General features: G+C 36.9%; 1 protein-coding gene across 1 annotated transcript; it reads right to left on the reverse strand.

Moving 5' to 3' along the window:
• Positions 1-15,338: 15,338 nt before the first annotated feature.
• LOC149944538 (N-acetylglucosamine transporter UNC93A-like) lies at positions 15,339-25,314 on the reverse strand. Its single transcript, XM_090176783.1, has 2 exons — positions 24,520-25,314; positions 15,339-15,538 (listed from the first exon to the last, which is right to left on the reverse strand). Exons 1-2 carry the CDS (start codon positions 25,243-25,245, stop codon positions 15,482-15,484), a joined length of 783 nt encoding a protein of 260 aa, XP_090032909.1. The 5' UTR covers positions 25,246-25,314; the 3' UTR covers positions 15,339-15,481.
• Between the last annotated feature and the right edge of the window lie 956 nt (positions 25,315-26,270).

Genomic DNA, 26,270 nt, shown 5'->3' on the forward strand with positions numbered 1-26,270 from the left:
GTAGAAACTACATTCCTAAAGGGAGTAGAAACTAAATTCTTAAGGGGAGTAGAAACTACATTAATAACGGGAGTAGAAACTACATTCCTAAAGGGAGTAGAAACTACATTTCTAAAGGGAGTAGAAACTAAATTCCTAAGGGAGTAGAAACTAAATTCCTAAAGGGGAGTAGAAACTAAATTCCTAAAGGGGAGTAGAAACTAAATTCCTAAGGGAGTAGAAACTAAATTCCTAAAGGGAGTAGAAACCAAATTCTTATGGGGAGTAGAAACTACATTCCTAAAGGGAGTAGAAACTACATTCCTAAAGGGAGTAGAAACTACATTCCTAAAGGGAGTAGAAACTACATTCCTAAAGGGAGTAGAAACTAAATTCTTAAGGGGAGTAGAAACTACATTCCTAAAGAGAGTAGAAATTAAATTCTTAAGGGGAGTAGAAATTAAATTCTTAAGGGGAGTAGGAATTAAATTCTTAAGGGGAGTAGAAACTTAATTCTTAAAGGGAGTAGGAACTAATTTTTAAAGGGAATATAAATTAAATTCTTAAAGGGAGTAGGAACTAAATTCTTAAGGGGAGTTTAAACTAAATTCTTAAGGGGAGTTTAAACTAAATTCTTAAAGGGAGTAGGAACTAATTTTTAAAGGGAATATAAATTAAATTCTTAAAGGGAGTAGAAACAAAATTCTTAAAGAAGTAGAAACTAAATTCTTAAAGGGAGTACAAGCAAAATTCTTAAAGGAGTAGAAACTAAATTCTTAAAAGGAATAGAAACTAAATTCTTAAAGGGAGTAGGAACAAATTCTTAAAGGAGTAGAAACTAAAATATTACAGGGAGTAGGAACTAAATTCTGAAGTGAAGTATAAACTAAATTCTTAAACTAAATCTAAACATTGACCGCTAACACGTGTTTAGTGAAAATTACGAATATAATAATTAGCTAGCCTCAGATTCGCATTTTTACTTTTCCCCGCTAAGGCACCCCTTCTCCCTTTTCCCATGCGAGAATTACCATGGTACCCTTTTCCCCACTACGGCACTCCCTCCCCCTTTTCCCCACCCGAAACTGAAATTTGCTCAAAATGATTATTTCCTTCTTATTTTAATAATAAAAACCTTTGTAAGAGACATCAGATTGAATTCACACCTTTTAACATTGTTCACAAATTAAAATCTTTGAGGATTACACGATTTTATTAATAAATTTTGAGTTTGCGCACTGGAGTTTTTGCTGATAAATCAGGATTTTGGAACATAACCAAAGGGTATTTCACTTCGATAATTAAGTTTGCACCCTCAATCGATTAAATCATGATTAAGATGATTAAATGTATTAAATCATGATTAAATGGATTAAAACACGACTAAATGGATTAAATCACGATTAAATGGACTAAATCACGATTAAATGGATTAAATTACCATTAAATGGATTAAAACACGATTAACTGGATTAAATCTTGATTAAATGGACTAAATAACGATTAAATGGATTAAATAACGATTAAATTGATTAAATAACGATTAAATGGATTAAATCACGATTAATAGGATTAAATCACGATTAAATTGATTGAATCACGATTATTAGGATTAAATCACGATTAAATTGATTGAATCACGATTAAATTGATTAAATCACGATTAAATCGAGTTAGTAACTAAGACGATGAAATCGCGACTTGGCTGATTATTTTGTGATTAAAGAGATTAACTTGTGGTTAAATCAAGATTAAAGAGATTAACTTGTGGTTAAATCAAGATTAAAGGGATTAACTTGTGGTTAAATCAAGATTAAAGAGATTAACTTGTGGTTAAATCAAGATTAAAGGGATTAACTTGTGGTTAAATCAATATTAAAGAGATTAACTTGTGGTTAAATCAAGATTAAAGGGATTAACTTGTGGTTAAATCAAGATTAAAGGGATTAACTTGTGGTTAAATCAAGATTAAAGGGATTAACTTGTGGTTAAATCAAGATTAAAGGGATTAACTTGTGGTTAAATCAAGATTAAAGAGATTAACTTGTGGTTAAATCAAGATTAAAGGGATTAACTTGTGGTTAAATCAAGATTAAAGGGATTAACTTGTGGTTAAATCAAGATTAAAGGGATTAACTTGTGGTTAAATCAAGATTAAAGAGATTAACTTGTGGTTAAATCAAGATTAAAGGGATTAACTTGTGGTTAAATCAAGATTAAAGGATTAATGAAAGATTTGAAAAATATCTCGGACCCAGCGCCGCTGTGTGGTCGAGAATGAAACTATATTGGGCTGAGATAAATAAATCAATAGCAAAAAAACGTTCTTTTGCATCTGTGGGGGGAACGAATTTTCTAAGGGAAAACCGAAATTTATCTCTTTTGGGGAAGTTCAAGCTAGCAAGAAACGTCAGCTTCGGCAGTTCCAAGTGTATGTTAAGGCTACTTTGATACGCAGTACGGAGAGACATAGGTCGATTTGGACAAGCATATCCGCCATAGGCAGCATAGCCATTTGTCTACTTAGAGGTATCATTAACTTATAACCCGGCCACCTGTTTAAAGGCATTTAAAAAGTCACTCGATGACTTGGTCCTAAGGTGGTGCCTTGGTTATTAGCCTAGTTGATTATTTAAGTCAAGTTTAAAAAAATTAAATATAGATTAAAAAGATTAAATCAGGATTAAAAGATTAAATCGTGATTAAGTCGAATTAAACTTTATTTGCGATTAAGACGATTCAATACATTCCGATTAACTATGCACCGGAAAGAGAAGTAATCTGCCCCTCGAACACAGTGCACTGTAGGCCCAAGTCAACTATAGGCCCAAGTCAACTATAGGCCCAAGTCAACTAGTATTTTTTGGCTTTATTTATTATACCGATCTCATATTTTATCGTCACATTCTGGCCTTATGAAGTTACATTCGTAATTTTCTGAGTTCCTATTATTAGAAGAACATTCACTATAAGCCAAGGGTTTTTAAAACTAAATTTCATTCCGAAAAGTGAAATACGTTCTCAGTAGCCTAAATAGGTTCTTGTTATTATAATAGCGCTGCAGTTATTTTATCATCATTTTCTGAATTCTTAATTTTCAAGCGTTTGATTTTTTTTAGTTAATTATATTATAGAGATTGTAGCTTTGCTAAAGTCTAAATCCATAAATGAGCTGAATGCGGAAAGAAAGACTTGAATTTTAGTTTTACGATAATGATATTTTTTTTGGTCTTTTTCCTTTCGCAGGTACGAAAGACGATTAGACTTAGATTACGCGAGAGGTAAGGTGGGAATAAGGCGCACGAGATCTAGAAGGCGGAGCTCCACCTGGTACCGCGTCGTACCTGACCTAATGGCAGCAGCTGCGTCATGTCTAAATTAAGGACAACAAAGAATATTTCTTCTGTCTTCGATATATTATAAATTTATATTCCAACTTTACTGCCCAAACCAAGTATCTCTCGCCGTCTTCAATTCTTTATAGGTACTTTAATATGATTTAAATTTAATTAGATAGAATTAGACGTAATGTCTAAATTAAGGACAGCAAAGAATATTTCTTCTGTCTTCAATATGTTATAAATTTATATTCCAACTTTAGTGGCCAAATCACGTATCTCTCACCTTCTTCAATTCTTTGTAGTTAAATGAGATTAAAATTTAATAATATAAAATTAGACGTAACGTCTAAATTAAGGACAATATAGAATACTTCTTCTATGTCTTCAATATATTAAAATTTATATTCCAACTTTACTGCGCAAACCACGTATCTCTCACCTTCTTCAATTCTTTATAGTTTAATAAGATAAAATTAGACGTAATGTCTAAATTAAGGACAATATAGAATATTTCTTCTACGTCTTCAATATATTATAAATTTATATTTCACCTTTAGTGGCCAAACCACGTACAAATCGCCTTATACATTTCAATATGAAAACTAAAGTCCATTGCAACCTTTCCCTTTAGCAATTTTCATACTACCTTAAGGTCTACCTAACCCCCGAGTTTCAAGAAAATCAGTGATAACCACCTCGACTAGTCTCCTTGTCAGTGACTCAATAATTTTGAATTGATAAAGTTCGTAAATTAACATAGATGTTTACAAATTAGTCTTTATTTTTATGTATTCCTGAGCTGGCCTGTTTCTAAAAGCTGTACAATCTGAACAGTTAAAAATAAAACCATTACAAAATGGGATTTCTTAAAAATACTGCAACTTGTTTATTTAAATATTTATGGTCAAGATATGTTTCCAGTGTAAGAGTTTTTGGCGACGACTATCGAATGATATAATCGAAACAATATTTATTGTTAATTTCTTTACTATAGACTCTTAAACGCGCATTCCCAATCGACCGCCATTACCTTACAGTCTACGGGGTGGGTGATGAAACAAGACGTACGACGGTCGGAATACACACAATCCTTCTAATGTGTTAAGTTTGTTTGAGCTATTCACAGCAACCTGCAACGCCGGTATCGCAACCAAAATATATCCCCGGTCACACATATAAACATATTTACACCTATTTGTTACTTCTAGTCATACTTTGAAAGCATCGAAAATTTCTTCGATCAGTGTCACTTTTATTTTTTACTTCTGATCACACTTATTTGTTACTACTAGTCAGCCGTTGAGTGTCACACTTATTTCTTCTAGTAACTTATTAGTTACTTCTGATCACACTTATTTTTTCTAGTAACTTATTAGTTACTTCTGATCACATTTATTAGTTACTTTTGATCACATTTATTAGTTACTTTTGATCACACTTATTTGTTACTTCTGGTCATACGCCGAAGACTAGGCCGATCAGTGTCATACTTAATTGTTACTTCTGCTCATACGTTGAAAGTGCGGCCCACTCAGAACGGCCTTGAAAAACGCCAGAGGGAAACGGGCGCGTAGACCTCTATAAACACGCGGATTTACAATGTTGGAAATTGCGGGGGTCCGTATACGCTGCCCAAAAAACCTTACTTAGAATTAAATTTAAGGAACGTATTTGCAATTCTAGGTTAAGTGTAATCCACAGCTATTCAAAAAGATAACTTTCATGAAAATCGGACTTAAATTAAGGAACGTTATGTTGACTTTCAGGCGGAAATATAAAACCACGAACATTGGGGTCCGGTAAATAACCCCGAAAACTATACTTAAATTTAATATTTACTGATATAACCGAAGTTGTAGTTCAAGTGAATCCTAACCTATCCAATAATATTTTTTTTAACGTTATCGGACTTAATTTTAAAGAAAATATCTACCACATAAAGGAAATCACCGAAAATAGTAAATTGGCCAAATGAACAAATTCTTGGGCTCCGATTTGAAATTTTTATGAAAGGCTATCAATAGCGATGTTTGTACATTCGAACGAGATATCATTGACTCTTCTAGCCCTAACCGTTGAAGAGGTATGCGTGACACGGCGGCATCGGCGGCATCGGCGGCATCGGCGGCATCGGCGGCAACGGCTACACTGTACGTGAGACTAATACACACAAATCCTTAGGATTGTGTGTAAAAACCGGTTTTGGGGGCATGAAATTTCTGCGGTGGAGGGCTTGCTCGTTGGTTGTCTGTACGATAATGGCGGCGCCCAGTAAACGTTTCTAAAAAGAGTGTATACGTTTCTAAGTTTCTATATTGTTACCGTAGAAATTCATACCTACTATTAGGAATGTTCTGTAGAGCCATTATGAAAAAATGTGGGAAAGAAATATGATAGGTAGCAATTAAAGGTTAATTAAAACTATCGTTTAAAACTAACATTATATTAGCTATTTAAAAATATTAATTTAAAATAAAAATATCGATATTTTTAATTAATTACGTACGTTTAATTACCACGACAGATAGTCATATTAGACAATTGATTTAAAATACAAATAATAACTGAAGACTAATTTTTAAAATAAAAATCTCAATATTTGTAATTACGTGATATTGGCCTTAAAGCGACGATATTAATGGGGTGGAAACGGGAGATCTGGGTTTGCGTAAAGGAAAAATGTTGTTTTGTAAGACCGAAAAATCCAATAAGTCTTAAAATGGTCCTGCCCCCCTCAGTACCGCGCGTGACGAACTCGGCGAATTGAGATCGCGGTCTTTCTAATATAAAGTGGCAAATAATATCTCTTCTCCCCCCCCCTGATACCAACACAGGCAGTCTCCTACCCCCCTCCGCCCTACAGTGTCTTTCCCTCATATAATTCCCCCCCCCCCAAACTTACATAGGCAGTCTTCCCCCCACGCCCTCTAGTGTATTTCTCTCCGTCTTCTAATCTCTCCCTTTTGACTTTGGTCGGTGACTGTTCCACTCCCACAATCCCCCCTTTCACCCCGCTCCCCCCCCCGACCCTTCGTCATAGCTCGCGCTCAAACAGGTGGTCAGGTTCACGTCGCTGCACGCGCGTACTGCACACTTTACCCGTACCTCCGACGTCTCCCATTTATTTTCCAGAAAATCTGCGCGGCCGCCTTCGTAATATTTACCTCCCATTGCCCTCCCCCCCCCCCCGCCTTCACTTTTCGATCACGCGAATAAAATTACTTCTTCCTCCCCCTTCACACCCCCTCTCTCCTTCTGGTCTCTCTGGAAACTGTGCTACAGTACAATAATCCATACCTCTCTTTGGAATGCTTATCGCGGCAGATTTTCGTCTCGATGTAGCTGACGGTTTTTTGACGTCACTATGTTAACTTAACAAACAACAACGTGAGAGGGGAGCGCGCGCAGAGGGGGTTTTTTATCTCGTAGGCGGGGCCAAAGCCGTCAGAGTTATCTTACCATACGCGATACGCCAGGATAAGCTTTCCAAGTAGAGCTATGGATTCCTAACTGTAGCTATATTTCTACACGTATACGGGAGTATTTGGAGTTGCAAAAGGGAAAGATAGATTATTTCAAAACTGAATTTGTAATTCTATACTTTTTTCTTTACTGTTCGATTACGATTTTTTTGCTTGGGTTGTTTTCGTTTCGACGTATTCGTTCGATGTCAAACCATTTTATGATAAATAATGTATTATTCAAATGTAATAAAGTGTTTGCAATTGGTTATCAACGTATTCTTATGTTGGTTTGCAAGTCGAAAATATCAATAACTCCGCTAGTTTTAAACAGAAGGATTTGAAATTTTTAATACAGTTTCTGAATAAGTCGTAGACGAGACGTTCGAAATTTCCCGTGAAATTATGGTTATTGTAAAAATAACGGTCATAGTTTCATCTAAATACCTTCTACTGCCCTCGTTGTTCCAAGCAGATTCATATAAAGTTGTTACAGCTAGGAGCAACAAACACAAGGAGAACGCAGCTAGCCTTTAAACCAAGGGGTCGGACATTTACCGAAATCCCGTACACTTTGTTTAAAATCGCAAAATCTTTTAACTCTCACTATGGTAAATTAACATTAAAATCTCAAAATCACTTCAAAAAGTAAAGATAAAATCGTCAAAATCTGTACGAAATCCCGAAATCCCGTACAAAATAATGAAAAGTGTCCGACCCCTCGCTTTAAACAGGCTAACGCAGAGTTGTGTACAAATTTCATTGGACGAACCTTTACGCTGAACGTTTTACGGGCGGGGGCGGAGTGAAATTTTGGAATATTCCCCTTCCGACGGCAGCAGGCACTAAAGTGGGCCCCACGGACCGTTCATGAAATGGGCACATCAAACATAATAGCGTTATAGTTGTTTAAGCTTCTGGCAGCCCAAAATATTAGACCCAGTCCGCCACTGCTTACCAATGAAAAATTTACACAAGCAAATCCACGACTTTTGACGGGTGCTGTGTTTGTTGCTCCTAGGTTACACACTACTAGTAGCGGAGGATTATCGGGGTACACTGTAGCGAGAACTCGATCATCATCGGGTACCCGACCTTTTTTGGTGTCGGGTACTCGTACTCGAACTCGAATAATATAATTTCAAATACTCGTCGATTATCGGGTACCGTAAAATTGCTTATTGCTTAATAGGGTACTCGACTACCCGAATAAGCCTAACGCCAAACTCGTCGGGTATTTTTGCCCGCACTAACGTCACCTTAGGCTACTTCTCTGAGGTATTTTTGAAACATTTTGGGTTTGGTAGAATATGGGACTGAGAGAGACTATAAGCGCTTCAGTTGACCTTATTGGCAATGCTAATTGATCCGAGATTTAAAACAGTTTTATTAGAAAAACAAGATGTTGTAAAGGCGAAAAATCTTCTATACTAAATGAATTAAGTGAACTAAATGAATTAAATGAATAAAGTGAACTAAATGAATTAAATGAATTAAATGAATAAAGTGAACTAAATGAATTAAATGAATTAAGTGAACTAAATGAATTAAGTGAACTAAATGAATTAAGTGAACTAAATGAATTAAGTGAACTAAATGAATTAAGTGAACTAAATGAATTAAATGAATTAAGTGAACTAAATGAATTAAATGAATTAAGTGAACTAAATGAATTAAGTGAACTAAATGAATTAATTGAACTAAATGAATTAAGTGAACTAAATGAATTAAATGAATAAAGTGAACTAAATGAATTAAATGAATTAAGTGAACTAAATGAATTAAGTGAACTAAATGAATTAAGTGAACTAAATGAATTAAGTGAACTAAATGAATTAAGTGAACTAAATGAATTAAGTGAACTAAATGAATTAAGTGAACTAAATGAATTAAGTGAACTAAATGAATTAAGTGAACTAAATGAATTAAATGAATTAAGTGAACTAAATGAATTAAATGAATTAAGTGAACTAAATGAATTAATTGAACTAAATGAATTAAGTGAACTAAATGAATTAAATGAATTAAGTGAACTAAATGAATTAAGTGAACTAAATGAATTAAATGAATTAAGTGAACTAAATGAATTAAATGAATTAAGTGAACTAAATGAATTAAGTGAACTAAATGAATTAATTGAACTAAATGAATTAAATGAATTAAGTGAACTAAATGAATTAAGTGAACTAAATGAATTAAATTAATTAAGTGAACTAAATGAATTAAATGAATTAAGTGAACTAAATGAATTAAGTGAACTAAATGAATTAAATGAATTAAGTGAACTAAATGAATTAAATGAATTAAGTGAACTAAATGAATTAAATGAATTAAGTGAACTAAATGAATTAAATGAATTAAGTGAACTAAATGAATTAAATGAATTAAGTGAACTAAGTAATTCCGAAGCCTCTTCTAACGAAGATAAAAATAATTTAAGTTTAACCCTTGATTATCAGGATGAATTAAATGATAGTAATGGCGCCAAACCTAAATCAAAATCAGTATTATTCCGAAGTTATTTGACGAAAGCCAAAAAAGGAAATGCTGTGAATCTTTAACTGAAACAGATTCTCTGTTAGAAAACATTGATCCACTGGAATGGCTGGCTGAAAATCGCGAACGGTATAAAAGAATTGATTTAGTAGCTCAAACATATTTGTCAATATCAACCACGTCTGTTGCGTCCGAAACATTTAGAGCAACTAACAGTGCTACATTGTCATTTTAGAAGCAACTATATTAAGAATAATTGAACAATATAAATATTAGCCAAGATCCATTTAGCCTAGATTTTCAGCCAAAACTATTTCATTTTTATTGTAAAGTAATATTCTACAACAAAATATTAAAAAAAAAATCATTTTTTAAAAACTTATGTGATAAATTGAAGGCTAACTAGTAACTAGTAACTAGTAGCTGAAGTTATCATGCATTTAAACTAATGCGGATCTTAGGTTTTTGGAAATATATTTTAATAAAGATATAACATATTTAAATATGTGTTTTGGTACATTTCAACTAAGATACGCGTAATATCACGCCCCGAAAAAAGTTAACTTATTGTTTCTTAATCGAGTACAGAAACGATTTTCCTAACTTCTCGACTACCCGAATAAGAAAAATTTGAGCTTAATCGAGTACTCGAGTACCCGACTCGACTACTCGATGAAAATCTTTCAGTTGCTCGATAACCGATCACGAAAAAGCACTACTCGCACATCTCTAGGGTACAGGGGCCTATAATTTTTCCAATACATTTGAATTAGAATTGGAAGTCGGAAAATTTCCCCCTAGAAAAAATTTCCGGAAAATTACAGAGGCCTTTTTTATGGAAAAGTTTACGTATTTAAGAGATAAAAAAGGTTTTAATTCCATGATTAGAATAATATTGTTCGCAAATTTAAATTTCGCGGTACTTTCACATAATTTGGTCGAATTCAAAATGAAAACTAAACCAAAGGGCTAGTCTAGAATAAAAACCCTTAAAAGGAATATACGTTTAAATTTTTTACTTTTCAGATTTGCGGAATTCGGAATGCCGGAAATCTTTCCGCGTTACATTATTCAGAAAAATTAACAATTCTGATTTGAATTAAAGATAATTTGGGTAAGGGTGGGAAGTTGGGAACATGAAAACGACGATAGATAATAAATATTTGAAAAAAGCAAAACCATCGATTTTAGTTGTTGTATGGTAAAGTAGGGTACACGAGAACCGTAACGGAGTAAATGTTTGGACAATATTAACAAATGATTTTTTCAACCCGAAACGTATACGATTTTTAAGCCGATTATCGGTCCCATATCCTGTTAGAATCTCCTTCAAATTTTCCAATTAAAATCTGGATATTCAAAAAATTATAACCAATGAGAAACGAACAAAATTTTGCAGACGGCATGGCCTAACTTTATGATAAGAATTTATGCTTAGATTTCAAATCTAAAACATAATGAAAATTAAATTAAAAGTTAAAATAATTAACATAAAAAATGTACCACCAGGTTTAACTTCAAAGCTTGAGATGATTGGAGATAGTTCAGTTAAAAATAAGCCTTATTTTACAACCTTATTATAGGTTTGATGAGACAAGGGTCTTCTTTTACAATCTCATTATAGTTATGATGTGATGTTTAAATTTTGTTTAAGAACGGTACAAATGGCCGGGTTTTCAGCTAGGTATTTCAATTGGGTTTAAGATTGGTACAAATGGCCGGGCTTTCAGCTAGGTGTTTTAATTTCGGTTAAGAACACTTCAAATGGCCAGGCTTTCAACTTGGGGTTCTAACTTCGGTTTAGATAGGTACACATGGCCGGGCTTCCAGCTAGGTTTTAATTTCGGTTTAGAGCGAATTATACCGACAATTGTTGTTTAGGTGCATGGCCTAAAACTATGACAGGTAGAACCTCAAAACCTCATTATAATCTGGCGTAGGGTACCACGGCCCCACAAAGCAGATTTTTGTAGAGCTCGGACAGAAACTGTAAGAGCGTATAAAGAGTATCGAAACCAACAAACACACATACACTTTTGGGCTCCAGTCTCCACTGGTACGTTGGGCCTCCAGTCTTTGGTCCTCCAGTCACCATCCCGACTAGAGACCTCAAGTCTCCTGGTCTCCATCGCATCTAGGGCCTCCAATCTCCAGGTCTCCATCCCGACTAGAGACCCCCCAGTCTCCAAGTCTTGATCGCGACTAGAGGCCTCCATTCTTCATAGAAATCGCAGGTCTCCGGTTCCGGAGACTGGAGGCCGGAGCCGCCGATGTATGTCATACATACATACAAACAAACATAATATTTTATTTATATAGATGTATCGTAATGTAATATTAGATGTTTTGTAATATATAAACAAACGTTAGACACACTCGTAAGAGCAGTGACGGATTATCCAATAGGCTGAGTAGGCTTAAAGCCTACGGGCCTGGAGGATAAATCATAAATGGGCCCGGAGGGATTTTTCGAGAAAATTAATCCGCAGTTAACTCAAAATATAAAAATATTTAAGCTTTTAGTTGGAAAAAAATTGTTGGAAAATTGTCCAAACACAAATTTTTGTAATCGTGTTTCCTACTGATTGTTGGATATCATTTCAACAACCGCCGCTAAGATCGTCTATATTATCTTCGTTTTGTAGTAAAGCCGGATACATGAAAACGCTTTCTTTTTGATAATACTACTCTGCTTATTGATTTTATCTATATAGTATAATCCAAGCATTTATTTTATACGTGTATCCTGTTGTCCTCAAAATTGAGTAAAATTAAATAAAATAATACTTTGCGAGAAGCCACGAAATAATAACGGACCTGGACAGTACGGATCGGAGTCCGAGTCCGAGTCCATCACCAATGAGGCGGTTATTTTCTTCACCATTTTTGATATATTATAATATTTGATTAATTGGATGACTGATTGATTGTGATAAACTGTGCGCTGTTCATAAAACTTAAGGCAAGTGCCAATCAAGGCTGGATTAGAAATTCTAATTTCTGACTCGAGTTATCTGTGCGATGAACTGCGATCCAAATATCAAGAAAAATAATTTCGCTGCTTCTGAGACGAATTCAGTTAAGGTGTGCTTTGTCAATGGTCAGTTCTTCATTTTGTATCATCAGATTTTTTTAGTTATATATATTTCATAAGAAAGTTTAGTATCGTACAAAGTACAGTCTGTTACACAAGTCTTCGACAAAGGGAGTTTTACATTTATCTTACATTTTCTCGAAACGTGTAAACGATAGAAAAATGAAACCACAAGCAATTTTTAATACTTTTTTATTTCCTTTCACGTGGAGTTGTAGTATTTTGCAAAGCGATAATAGTTACGGCGGAAACGCCAGATGTCGTTTTTGACAACTTTTCAAATAATGCAGTTACGCCACTGAAACCAGCATTTTAGGAGTCAGGGTGGTTGATTCATATTTAGAAAGTGTCACTGTCATTGCTCTACCACCAACGGTTGAGGAGCTATAGCCGGTTGCAATTTTCGATTCCATTTGGGAAAAACTAAAAGACGTCAAATATCACTGGCATTCCCCAGATAATGCAGAGCATTTCAACAACAACAAATATTGTATAGGAAAAGAGACGAGAATGGAAGCAATGAAAGTAGAAAATAGGTGTAGAAAATTGTAATTACTGCTTTAGCATCCTTTCCTCGAGTGAATGGCTTTTGTTTACAATATTTTGATAGACACAGTGACTAAAAGTTATAACATTGAAACAATGGCAAGTGTCATACTAATAGAGATTATGTTACTTGTTGTAAAAACGAATTTGGCAGAATCGGTTGAGGGAATAAAAGGTGGAAGCCTTTTGCTACACCAGTGATTACAGTTTTCTTCACCTATTTTATAATTTCATTGCTTTCATTCTCGTATCTTTTCCTATACAATATTAATTGTTTTTGAAACGCTCTGCATTATCGGAGCAATGCCACAGGTGATATTTGACGTCTTTTAGTTTTTCCCAAATGGAATCGAAAGTCGCAACCGGCTATAGCTCCTCAACCGTTGGTGGTAGAGCAATGACAGTGACACTTTCAAAATATGAATCAACCACCCTGAATCCGAAAATGCTGGTTTCAGTGGCGTAACTGCATTATTTAAAAGGTTGTCAAAAACGACAGCCTTTAATTAAATATATGTTGTTGGATCGCTGTCGAAGTTGCGTTATTCATAATCGCTTGATGCATTTTAGGTGTTTCCTATAGTTTCGACGAAAGTTTGGAAATGCTATAACTTCTCAACCGTTGGTTGTAGAGGGATAATTTTCCACTTTCTAAATATGAACCGACCATTGTGAATTCAAAAACGCACGAGTCAGTGTCGTAGAACCAATATTTAAAAAGTTGTCAAAAATGAGTTTTGACGGTTCCCGCCAAACTATCTATTTGGCGGACGAAACCGATAAATAACGAAAGATATTGGAAAATAAATAAAAGTTGCAATTGGTTTTATCGAGCTATCTATTATAGTTTTCTAGCAGAATTAAAAAGAGGACCAAAATTTCAGCTGTCGAAGACTTTTCAAACAGAGTGTACAACCATAAATGCTTAAACGAATAATATCAAAACCGCCGCGGCAAGTTTCCCAAGGTCAAGGGGCCCCTAAACAAAGCTAAGCCTAGGGGCCCGAGTATGGCACGCCATCCCGGTCAAAATTAAAAAGAAAAAAAAACGGAGTTTTTCGTTAAAAAAAAAATTGGATATTTTTCCAAAAAAAAAAATATATTTTAAAATATAATTTTGAAAGAAAAAAAATAATTTTGAAAGAAAAAAAAAAATTTGTAAGAAAAAAAAATTTTGAAAAAAAAAATAATTTTGAAAGAAAAAAAATAATTTTGAAAGAAAAAAAATAATAATTTTGAAAGAAAAAAAATAATTTTGAAAGAAATAAAAATAATTTTGAAAGAAAAAAAAAAATAATTTTGAAAGAAAAAAAATAATTTGGAAAAAAAAATTACTTTGAAAGAAAAAAAATTAATTTTGAAAGAACTTTTTTTTTGCATATACCACACATAGATGGCTCTACTTTACGCTTGCAGTGACTACTAATACTGTCATGGGATTATTTGATTGTGAATTCAATGCATATTTTTGTACACCGCTCCCTTTCGACGAAACCTAAAGAAGCTCGATATTAATATACAGGGTGTTAACTAAAAATCGATATAGAGGCAATTACTCAAAATGTGTTTTATTTAAGAATTTGAAATTTGCAGGTTACATAGAGGGTGCAGGGGGTCAAATGACAATGAAAATTTCAATGACCTTGAACCAGGTCTTCAAGGTCATTGAAATTGTACCTCGAGAACCGTCAGGATTAGAAGAATGACTCCAATTAGACATGTGTTCTACGTTTAATTTTAAGTCTAACCAGCTTTGACCCGATCTAATTTGACCAATGGGAAGCCGAGAAAGGTTAGACCAAAAACCATAAGGTCGTGTGTGATATTCTAATCATGACACGACATTTAAGGGCTTATAAATCGAAAACTACCAGATCTAACGGATCAAAATAGTCGTGACACTCTAAACTGAGGGGGAGAGTTCGTAATTTGTAACTTATGATGACTTTGAAACATTAGTTCAAGGTCATTAAAAATTTATCTCGAGAACCATTAGGATTAGGAGAATGATTCCAATTAGAAAAATGCCCGCCAAGGTTTTTAAGTCAAATTACCTTTTACCCGAGGTAAATAAACCAATAAGACTCCAAAATAAACGTTAAATAATTGATTTAAGACGTACCAAGTATTTTTATTAACTTTTTTGAGTTTAAATGTTTTAAACACAAAATAATCTAACTAGTAATTGAAATAAATTGAATGACCTCGAACTAATTAATAATAATATTTTTTTTTTGGAAAAATATCCAATTTTTTTTTTCAACGAAAAACTCCGTTTTTTTTCTTTTTAATTTTGACCGGGATGGCGTGCCATACCCGAGTGGTAGTTAATCCGCCACTGCGTAAGAGACATATTATAAATGCCTGGTATTATTCCGATGTGGTCTGGTATTTTAGTGCTGTGATACTGGTTTCATTTGTGTCATTTTTCTTTATCGAATATTCAATGAAGAGATAACAAATAGTCGATATGGTCATCATGCACAAAAGGATGTACACCTCGTACGGGATCCACATTGTTTCGCTGTAGGCGTTGCCAATCATGCCACCCACATTATGAGCCATCAGAAAACTGGCGAAAGACGCTTGTTGCTGTTGAGGAAACAGTTCGGCGTGGAGAACTATGTCCAGACAAAGTTTGGTAAGTACTTACAACATTTCCAAACGCAAGGGGCAAATCACGGGATAGGTCTAGTGGGCCGAAGACCAACCGAATTAAGGGGTCCAACGGATCGAAAAAGATCGCATGATTTAATTATATTTTAGCGTGGATTCCTCCCAGTCATGCTGTAGTGGAAATAAATAATTAGGTTAGGTTAGGTTGATTTGGTTGGGTTAGGTTGGTTTGGGTTGGGTTCTGTTGGGTTGGGTGGGTTAGGTTGCATTGGGTTGGGTTAGGTTAGGTTAGGTTCTGTTGGGTTGGGTGGGTTAGGTTGCATTGGGTTGGGTTAGCTTAGCTTAAGTTAAGTTAGATTGCATTGGGTTAGGTTAGGTTAGGTTAGGTTCTGTTGGGTTGGGTGGGTTAGGTTGCATTGGGTTAGGTTAGCTTAGCTTAGGTTAAGTTAGATTGCATTGGGTTAGGTTAGGTTAGGTTAGGTTCTGTTGGGTTGGGTGGGTTAGGTTGCATTGGGTTGGGTTAGCTTAGCTTAGGTTAAGTTAGATTGCATTGGGTTTGGTTAGGTTAGGTTAGGTTCTGTTGGGTTGGGTGGGTTAGGTTGCATTGGGTTGGGTTAGCTTAGCTTAGGTTAAGTTAGATTGCATTGGGTTAGGTTAGGTTAGGTTAGGTTCTGTTGGGTTGGGTGGGTTAGGTTGCATTGGGTTGGGTTAGCTTAGCTTAAGTTAAGTTAGATTGCATCGGGTTAGGTTAGGTTAGGTTAGGTTCTGTTGGGTTGGGTGGGTTAGGTTGCATTGGGTTGGGTTAGCTTTGCTTAGGTTAAGTTAGATTGCATTGGGTTAGGTTAGGTTAGGTTAGGTTCTGTTGGGTTGGGTGGGTTAGGTTGCATTGGGTTGGGTTAGCTTTGCTTAGGTTAAGTTAGATTGCATTGGGTTAGGTTAGGTTAGGTTAGGTTCTGTTGGGTTGGGTGGGTTAGGTTGCATTGGTTTGGGTTAGTTTAGCTTAAGTTAAGTTAGATTGCATTGGGTTAGGTTAGGTTAGGTTAGGTTAGGTTCTGTTGGGTTAGGTTGCATTGGGTTGGGTTAGGTTAGGTTAGGTTAGGTTAGGTTAGGTTAAGTTAGATTGCATTGGGTTAGGTTAGGTTCGGTTCTGTTGGGTTGGGTGGGTTAGGTTGCATTGGGTTGGGTTAGCTTAGCTTAGGTTAAGTTAGATTGCATTGGGTTAGGTTAGGTTAGGTTAGGTTCTGTTGGGTTGGGTGGGTTAGGTTGCATAGGGTTGGGTTAGCTTAGCTTAGGTTAAGTTAGATTGCATTGGGTTAGGTTAGGTTAGGTTAGGTTCTGTTGGGTTGGGTGGGTTAGGTTGCATTGGGTTGGGTTAGCTTAGCTTAGGTTAAGTTAGATTGCATTGGGTTAGGTTAGGTTAGGTTCTGTTGGGTTGGGTTGGGTGGGTTAGGTTGCATTGGGTTGGGTTAGCTTAGCTTAGGTTAAGTTAGATTGCATTGGGTTAGGTTAGGTTAGGTTCTGTTGGGTTGGGTGGGTTAGGTTGCATTGGGTTGGGTTAGCTTAGCTTAGGTTAAGTTAGATTGCATTGGGTTAGGTTAGGTTAGGTTAGGTTATGTTGGGTTGGGTGGGTTAGGTTGCATTGGTTGGGTTAGCTTAGCTTAGGTTAAGTTAGATTGCATTGGGTTAGGTTAGGTTAGGTTAGGTTCTGTTGGGTTGGGTGGGTTAGGTTGCATTGGGTTAGGTTAGCTTTGCTTAGGTTAAGTTAGATTGCATTGGGTTAGGTTAGGTTAGGTTAGGTTCTGTTGGGTTGGGTGGGTTAGGTTGCATTGGTTTGGGTTAGCTTAGCTTAAGTTAAGTTAGATTGCATTGGGTTAGGTTAGGTTAGGTTAGGTTAGGTTCTGTAGGGTTAAGTTACATTGGGTTGGGTTAGCTTAGCTTAGGTTAAGTTAGATTGCATTGGGTTAGGTTAGGTTAGGTTAGGTTCTGTTGGGTTGGGTGGGTTAGGTTGCATTGGGTTGGGTTAGCTTAGCTTAGGTTAAGTTAGATTGCATTGGGTTTGGTTAGGTTAGGTTAGGTTAGGTTCTGTTGGGTTGGGTGGGTTAGGTTGCATTGGGTTGGGTTAGCTTAGCTTAGGTTAAGTTAGATTGCATTGGGTTAGGTTAGGTTAGGTTAGGTTCTGTTGGGTTGGGTGGGTTAGGTTGCATTGGGTTGGGTTAGCTTAGCTTAGGTTAAGTTAGATTGCATTGGGTTTGGTTATGTTAGGTTAGGTTCTGTTGGGTTGGGTGGGTTAGGTTGCATTGGGTTGGGTTAGCTTAGCTTAGGTTAAGTTAGATTGCATTGGGTTAGGTTAGGTTCTGTTGGGTTGGGTGGGTTAGGTTGCATTGGGTTGGGTTAGCTTAGCTTAGGTTAGGATAGATTGCATTGGGTTAGGTTAGGTTAGGTTAGGTTATGTTGGGTTGGGTGGGTTAGGTTGCATTGGGTTGGGTTAGCTTAGCTTAGGTTAAGTTAGATTGCATTGGGTTAGGTTAGGTTAGGTTAGGTTCTGTTGGGTTGGGTGGGTTAGGTTGCATTGGTTTGGGTTAGCTTAGCTTAAGTTAAGTTAGATTGCATTGGGTTAGGTTAGGTTAGGTTAGGTTAGGTTCTGTTGGGTTAGGTTGCATTGGGTTGGGTTAGGTTAGGTTAGGTTAGGTTAGGTTAGGTTAGGTTAGGTTAGGTTAGGTTAGGTTAGGTTAGGTTAGGTTAGGTTAGGTTAGGTTAGGTTAGGTTAGGTTAGGTTGGGTGGGTTAGGTTGCATTGGTTGGGTTAGCTTAGCTTAGGTTAAGTTAGATTGCATTGGGTTAGGTTAGGTTAGGTTAGGTTCTGTTGGGTTGGGTGGGTTAGGTTGCATTGGGTTAGGTTAGCTTTGCTTAGGTTAAGTTAGATTGCATTGGGTTAGGTTAGGTTAGGTTAGGTTCTGTTGGGTTGGGTGGGTTAGGTTGCATTGGTTTGGGTTAGCTTAGCTTAAGTTAAGTTAGATTGCATTGGGTTAGGTTAGGTTAGGTTTGGTTAGGTTCTGTTGGGTTAGGTTACATTGGGTTGGGTTAGCTTAGCTTAGGTTAAGTTAGATTGCATTGGGTTAGGTTAGGTTAGGTTAGGTTAGGTTAGGTTAGGTTAGGTTAGGTTAGGTTAGGTTAGGTTAGGTTAGGTTAGGTTAGGTTAGGTTAGGTTAGGTTAGGTTAGGTTAGGTTAGGTTAGGTTCTGTTGGGTTGGGTGGGTTAGGTTGCATTGGGTTAGGTTAGGTTAGGTTAGGTTCTGTTGGGTTGGGTGGGTTAGGTTGCATTGGGTTGGGTTAGCTTAGCTTAGGTTAAGATAGATTGCATTGGGTTAGGTTAGGTTAGGTTAGGTTATGTTGGGTTGGGTGGGTTAGGTTGCATTGGGTTGGGTTAGCTTAGCTTAGGTTAAGTTAGATTGCATTGGGTTAGGTTAGGTTAGGTTAGGTTCTGTTGGGTTGGGTGGGTTAGGTTGCATTGGTTTGGGTTAGCTTAGCTTAAGTTAAGTTAGATTGCATTGGGTTAGGTTAGGTTAGGTTAGGTTAGGTTCTGTTGGGTTAGGTTGCATTGGGTTGGGTTAGGTTAGGTTAGGTTAGGTTAGGTTAGGTTAAGTTAGATTGCATTGGGTTAGGTTAGGTTCGGTTAGGTTATGTTGGGTTGGGTGGGTTAGGTTGCATTGGGTTGGGTTAGCTTAGCTTAGGTTAAGTTAGATTGCATTGGGTTAGGTTAGGTTAGGTTAGGTTCTGTTGGGTTGGGTGGGTTAGGTTGCATTGGGTTGGGTTAGCTTAGCTTAGGTTAAGTTAGATTGCATTGGGTTAGGTTAGGTTAGGTTAGGTTAGGTTCTGTTGGGTTAGGTTGCATTGGGTTGGGTTAGGTTAGGTTAGGTTAGGTTAGGTTAGGTTAAGTTAGATTGCATTGGGTTAGGTTAGGTTAGGTTAGGTTCTGTTGGGTTGGGTGGGTTAGGTTGCATTGGTTTGGGTTAGCTTAGGTTAAGTTAGATTGCATTGGGTTAGGTTAGGTTGCATTGGGTTGGGTTAGCTTAGCTTAGGTTAAGATAGATTGCATTGGGTTAGGTTAGGTTAGGTTAGGTTATGTTGGGTTGGGTGGGTTAGGTTGCATTGGGTTGGGTTAGCTTAGCTTAGGTTAAGTTAGATTGCATTGGGTTAGGTTAGGTTAGGTTAGGTTCTGTTGGGTTGGGTGGGTTAGGTTGCATTGGGTTGGGTTAGCTTAGCTTAGGTTAAGTTAGATTGCATTGGGTTAGGTTAGGTTAGGTCAGGCATTGCTTTGATTGGACGGACTTCGATCCATTGGACCCAGACCCAAATCGTGGCCTTGATTATGAAACACACTCGTAGGATTAAATCATTATTAAACCTAATAAAAATTTTTTGTAGCGTTGGCTGTATCAAGAATGTATTTATTTATACTCAGGGAGAATGAATATGTCGAGATTATTTTTAGCGTTGCTTTTTTTTATATTTATGTTCGTTTTTTTTCAACAAATTCATCATTATCAAGCATATGTAACACGCGTTACATACGATAAATGGACTTAAAAAAGGAAAATTATAATAATCATTTGGCTATTGAAAAGGTTTCCATGGAAACGAAATACCGTGATCGCGAGGCACCAACTGAAAAGTTTTCATTTATCGTATGTAACGCGTATTACATATGCTTGATAATGATGACTTTGTTGAATATAAATATAAAAAAAAGCAACGCTAAAAATAATCTCGATATATTCATTCTCCCTGAGTATAAATAAATACATTCTTGATACAGCCAAAGCTACAATTTTTTTTATTAGGTTTAATAATGATTTAATCCTACGAGTGTGTTCCATACTCAAAGCCACTTTAAATCTTCAAAGCCAGAAACATGCGAGGAATTTTTTATTTTTTTTTATTTTCCACTTCCCTTGTATAAAGTTGTTGACGCGTTTTTCGTCACCGAATTCGAAATGACGTAATCTACGTCATACCCCGTGAACAAGGTTTCATTAAAGAAAATTATTTTATGCCATACTTAAGAGTGTATTATTTTTCACTGGTTAAGGAACCAAACTTCTCCACAAATCGTAAGGTTACTTCAACAGTTTTATTTCTTAGAAACCGGGTAATTGTTACTGAAAGCAGCCAAGATTTCATCTAGGTACTTTGCCTGGGTTAGGCCCGAGTGTAAACTATGAACAAATCCTTCCGCGTAGAGTTTGCAAGTTCTCTACTAACTGGTTAAAGGGGTTTTCCCTTTCCATAAAACTTGTAGAGGTTAACCGTAATAGTGCGTGCAGGAAGCTTTTGGCTAGCGTGGCATGAAGGGCCTGCCACCAGCCTCCTACCAAATGTAAATAGGGGCCCTTTAGGGGGAGAAAGTCTATCACTGCCTTCAGATTTTACCTTCCACCATACTTGACACCCTTTTTAAAGAGCTAGTAATCACGTGATATTTCTAACCAATAAGGATAGCACATTACGCGCGAAGTAGTGCATTTGAGGTATTCCGGTCCGCGCTCAAGATGAAAATGTTTAATTTTATTCCCTGGCAACCATGTCACCGCCTCGCGATTTCAAATAGTCTCTCTGTCAAATGCTGACCATTATTTCCTTCGATAGCGGTTGATTTTAATTGATAATTACTATATCAATTGTAAAATAAACAAAAAAAGCTTGTAGCTATAGCTATTATTTCAGTTAAACTTGCAAATTGTTAGGCCTTAACATCGTAGATTTACCAATTAGTCCCGATCTCTGCTCTTAGATGGCGCCACGCTCTCCACGATTAAAGTGAGCGTTATTCTAGTTACGGTTTATTTCTTTTCAAAAGTCGTGTTATTATTTTTAAAATGTCGCATTTTAGTTCCTATCATATATCTACTTTATTTAGGAACTAAATTAACCAAATTATCGAAAGCAAAAGTTTAATATTCACGTATTTTATAGAGAACTATTTTTCATCGTGGCGGAGTACAACCGATACCTTTGTGTCCCTGTAAAGAGGCGAGGGGGAAGTCATTTCCGAAGCCCAAAAATCATACCCCTCAAATAAGACGTCGTGCGGTTGGACACAAGTGCCAGACTTTCTCCCCCTATTTACTTTTGCTCCTACGCGTTGTAACCCGGCCACGACTTAGGCTAAAGGTTGTGCCTAGGATATTAGCCTAACTTGGCAAAAAACGAGTGTTAACTAACTAAATTCTATTGATGGTTGAATGAATTACCATGAAATACGATTGTAAATCCGGGAGACACCCAACCGAAGAGCGCAGTGATGGAATAAACCGTCAAATAGTCGTTGGTTAAAACAGGCGTCCAGCAAATGGCCAACAGCAACAGAGCTAGTTCGCACGCGACTGAAAAGACTAAGAACGGAATTCGGCTCGTGTACTTCACCAAGAAAGAGCAGGTGACTGAGAACGACACGCTGAAACCGGAAGAAAGGACTGCACCAATTCCGACGTACTGCATTCCCAGAAGGCATGTGACGAAAGCCTAAGTGAGCAATTAGGTTCTTATCAATTATGTAGTCTAACCAAAATAAATGAACATTTCGTACAACGTGTGAAGTTTCTTCTTCCAGTACATAGCCAGGGTTCGTACAAAATTTCCGGAATTAAATTCCCTGACAGTTCCAGGTTTTCCCCATTGAATTGGAAATAATACTGCTAGAATTACAATTACGATTTCGGTTGCCATGGTTACGAGGGACCTGTTCTGATAAGACTACGAAATTCATCTTTATAATTAGGCGGTAGCGCCATCTATATTTTGTAAAGTTATATGACTAAAAATAAATAATTATTAGCTAACTCACCGTAACTTGAATTAAAAAGGATCGTGTTGACAGAATATAATTATTTGTAAACAACTTCAAAGGTTTGTTTGTTACGAGTAATCATACATTTCAAATTCGCATCAGATTCGCGAAAAATTTCAATTGCAATATAGTTGCCACCACAAGAGACAGGTGCCGCCACCGTAGAACGATAAAGTTGATAAAGTCACCTTATTGAACAAAATTGGTCCCGCGCCAACCAGATTTAGTTGTACCTCTATTTATTCCCAACTCAATGGTTTTCCCTGAACATATTGCCAAATTTTCCCTGACCATGTTTGCAGAATAAATGAATGGTTTGAAGTAAAAATCTTGAAAAATATTTTCTTTCAAAAATGTATTTGCCTGATTTTTTCGGGGTCATTTTAAAATTCCTTTACTTTTTGGGACCATTTTCAAATTTCCTGACTTTTCCAGGTTTTCCAGGTCGTGTACTAACCGTGATAGCCCTCTACTTCAAGGCAGCTAATGCTCGTTCAAACTACCCGCTTTTGGTCAGCGAACCTGGTCCACCTTACAAGTCAATCTGACAAGTAGGCAATATGAACGCTCTACCTGACCTGATTTTTGTCTAATTAAATGGTCTGACTTCAATCGGATAGGCACCTGATTGAAGTCGCCCCGACAAAAATCAGGGAAGTCGATATCCAATGAGGTGACCCACGCGATAACAAAAATAATTGGTTTTTGTTTACCGTGAGTCAAAGGCTTAGCCGCTTAGCTATAGCGTCGAAGAAAGCATCGGCGTTATTTTCTTTTTTTAATAATTGTTTTCACCCATGTCGATCTCTGGGTTTTCCATTTCTTATGGTCTTCATTAAAGAGGAGCGCTATTCCAATTAACGCTATTTTTCTTATTATAATCTAAAATTGAAATAGCAGACGCTTTCAAATGGTAAGCCCTAGCTGGTTGAAAAACCTGACCAATAACAATTACGCATGCGCAATTGTTTTAATTTAATTTCTTGTCGGTTAGTGCAACGTGACTTAAGTCGGGAATTGTGAACGTTGCTCTGACAAATAGCCAACCAATCACCTGACAAGGTCCCCTGACGACCGCTAAAGAATTTTCCCTCGACTCTTAAATAAAATGAGGTAACTTTGACCCTTAGAATTTACTGAATGCTAGAAGACCATTTTACTCTTTATCCCGAAAGGTGGAGCAAAATTAGTTACGTAGAGTCATGATGTCAGAGATAGCTAAAATGTAAATACTAAAATTTTGTTCCATGGTGGAATATCTTAATGTAAAATTTAATAAAAGTTCTGCTACTGCAGGGTGGCCAATTAAAATAAAATAAAATTTATTTTCGGTAGCTTTCGGACCGCGGTCCTTCGTCAGCCGTTATTACAACCCTGGGTAATAACGGCTGAAGAAGGACCGCGGTACGAAAGCTACCGAAAATAAATTTTATTTTATTTTAATAGGCCTCCATGCAGTAGCAGAACTTTTATTAAATTTTACATATAGCTAAAATGTTTTGAGCAGGCATATTCGGAAATTTCCCGATTAAAACTAACCTAAAACCTTTGATGGACAACTGGTTTTAATCCGAAACTCCGATAAATCAAGCTCCATAGTTACGTAACCAACTAAGATAGCGCCCTACAGCAAACGATGGAGGCCGAATTTTCTGAGGCCACGTGCCGGAAGTGAGCAATCGATTCGTAGCAAAACCGTCAATAGGGAAGATCTCTGATTTCGAATCTAGGGTACCGAGCTCTATACTATCCTTGCTGAACTAAATAATACATTGGGCGTTTCGAGCGGGGCGTTTCGGCTCCCTCAAACTCAAAATCCCTCTGCGTATGTGCAAAGGTACCAACCACTAGGAGCGGCTATTTTTACCAAACCGGTATATTTGCGTGCTAAGGGATATGTTTTTTCTTTAATCCACACTTTTTTTAAACGTGGCTGTTCCACATGTGGCACTTGCGTAGTCGCTGTTACGCTTATTTTCCCCGCTAGAGGGATAGCATCATAGCAAGAAGAGGGTTTCACGCTTGCTAAAGAATTTCTGTGTCACCGAAACGTCCCTGTATTTATTAGTCCAAGAGATATTTCAAAAAAAAATTCAAAAAGCGCAAAGATTGGACTGACACTTTATTGTATATATACTTACTTTGTTAACATCCGATTCTCTAAAAGCGTCCAATAAGCCCACGTGGATATTGCATAACAACAAACATTGGGCTCTCCAGTCTCGGTTCAACCTTAACGTTTCGAAAAGCACCAAAAATCGTTCCCGAAAAGTCTTCCGCTGTTGGGTAATGGTCAAGGGTGTCGGGTCCAGAAAGAGAGCGCACAACAGAAAGTTTAACACGACCAAACCCAGGAAAATGCCAAACAGAGTGTACACAAATTCAGTGTCCGGTGAACGGAAATGAACGCTGTTTTCGTGTTCCCTGGACACGAAGAAACTGCCGCACTTGTTTCTGAAGTCGTAGTCTTCGACGATGGAATGATTTCCACTCTGGACGCTCGCGTTGAGAATCACGTACGTGATGGCCTCCCCGATCGCCCCTGAAACGTTACTAATGGCCGATTGCGCGGCGAAGACGAGGGCCAAAATCTTTGTACCGCTGATTTTACGATAACGTTCGGCAAGGACCGCGACCAAGGTCAAAGCGGAGGAGTTGGCTGAGCTGTGTAAGGCGCTGTTGATGAACTTGAAGATAATGAGCGTAGCGTAGATGGGGTAAAAGTTGATGGCGATATTCATAGCGGTAAGTACAAACCCCAGCAAGATACATTTTTTGAGTCCGATAGACTGGGCCGTTATTGGTGGTACTAGGACGCATGCCACGATGGCCACGCCGTGAGCGACGCTTTGAGATGTCGTTCCCATTCCATTCACTATGTACAAACTACTTTGCAGCTGATTGGTTGGTGCCGCGGCAAGGTTAATCACGTGATAAGTAATTACTAAGACTGTCAGATTCTTGATAACGTTGAGTTTCTCTTCACGCTCATTAATGAGACTTTTGGTCTCCATTTCGTTCCGGTGCCAATGAAGGGAATCCCGTACCAATTCCATTTTACTCGTGTACCTTTGAGGCTTTTACCGTAACAGCTGGGATTAGATGAAAGCTCGTGATATACTTCAAAGAAGGTCACTCTCGAATATTGTAAAAACCAAGGTAAACACCGATGGTGGATCAAAAAACCGTACATTGAAGCTACATCATTGATTTTTGATGTGTTCACATATCCGAACAAAATTGAAGCTACCAAAAGACAAATTTGTAAGGAATACGCTGAAGATAGTAAAGGACATAGTTTGTCCAGTACCAGTGTGTAGCCAGGGGGGGGAGGTACCTCTAAGTAAATCTATAAAGACGGCACTGAATTCTACTCGCCCAGGGCTCCTAAATTACGGCCCTGGTCCAGTATAATCGGTCAAAAGTGGACAAAACTTACAAGGAGACGACCCGAGGTGTAACCCACCAATTTTCCTTAAATTCGGTGAATTAGTAGACCTTAACGTAACTTCAAAATTCCCAAAGGGAAAAAATACGCTGGGCTTTCGTTTTGCCATGGCAACCAAAACGGTTTTTGACAACACAAAATCCAAATTTCTCTATGTGATTTAACATAGGAAAATCACATATTTCAAGGGCCCCCCTATGAAAAAAACCAAGAAATTAAAAAAAATTAAAATTTAAAAAAAAATATGTAAATTGCGAAACTTTTTGTATTTTTGGGTGAATTGGTACGTCGTTGGGTAAAAGCGAGCGTGGTAGGGTAAATTGAGGTAAGTTCAATAATTTGTGAATAATTCTAATTAAACTAACTAAATAGAAATTTATTTACATAAATTCGACTAAATTGGACCAATTTAAAAAAATTGGGTAAACCTGAAAAACACAATCA

This window comes from Leiobunum rupestre, chromosome 5 (assembly GCF_980474605.1).
Source record: "Leiobunum rupestre chromosome 5, qqLeiRupe1.1.hap1, whole genome shotgun sequence".
Classification (NCBI taxonomy): Eukaryota; Metazoa; Arthropoda; class Arachnida; order Opiliones; family Sclerosomatidae; genus Leiobunum; species Leiobunum rupestre.

Coding starts and splice junctions, on each gene's coding strand:
- LOC149944538 (XM_090176783.1), bottom strand. CDS start 25,245: ATGGGAACGACATCTCAAAGCGTCGCTCACGGCGTGGCCATCGTGGCA. Junction 15,539..24,519: donor GAGAATCGGATGTTAACAAA/GTAAGTATATAT, acceptor GTCTGGACATAG/TTCTCCACGCCGAACTGTTT.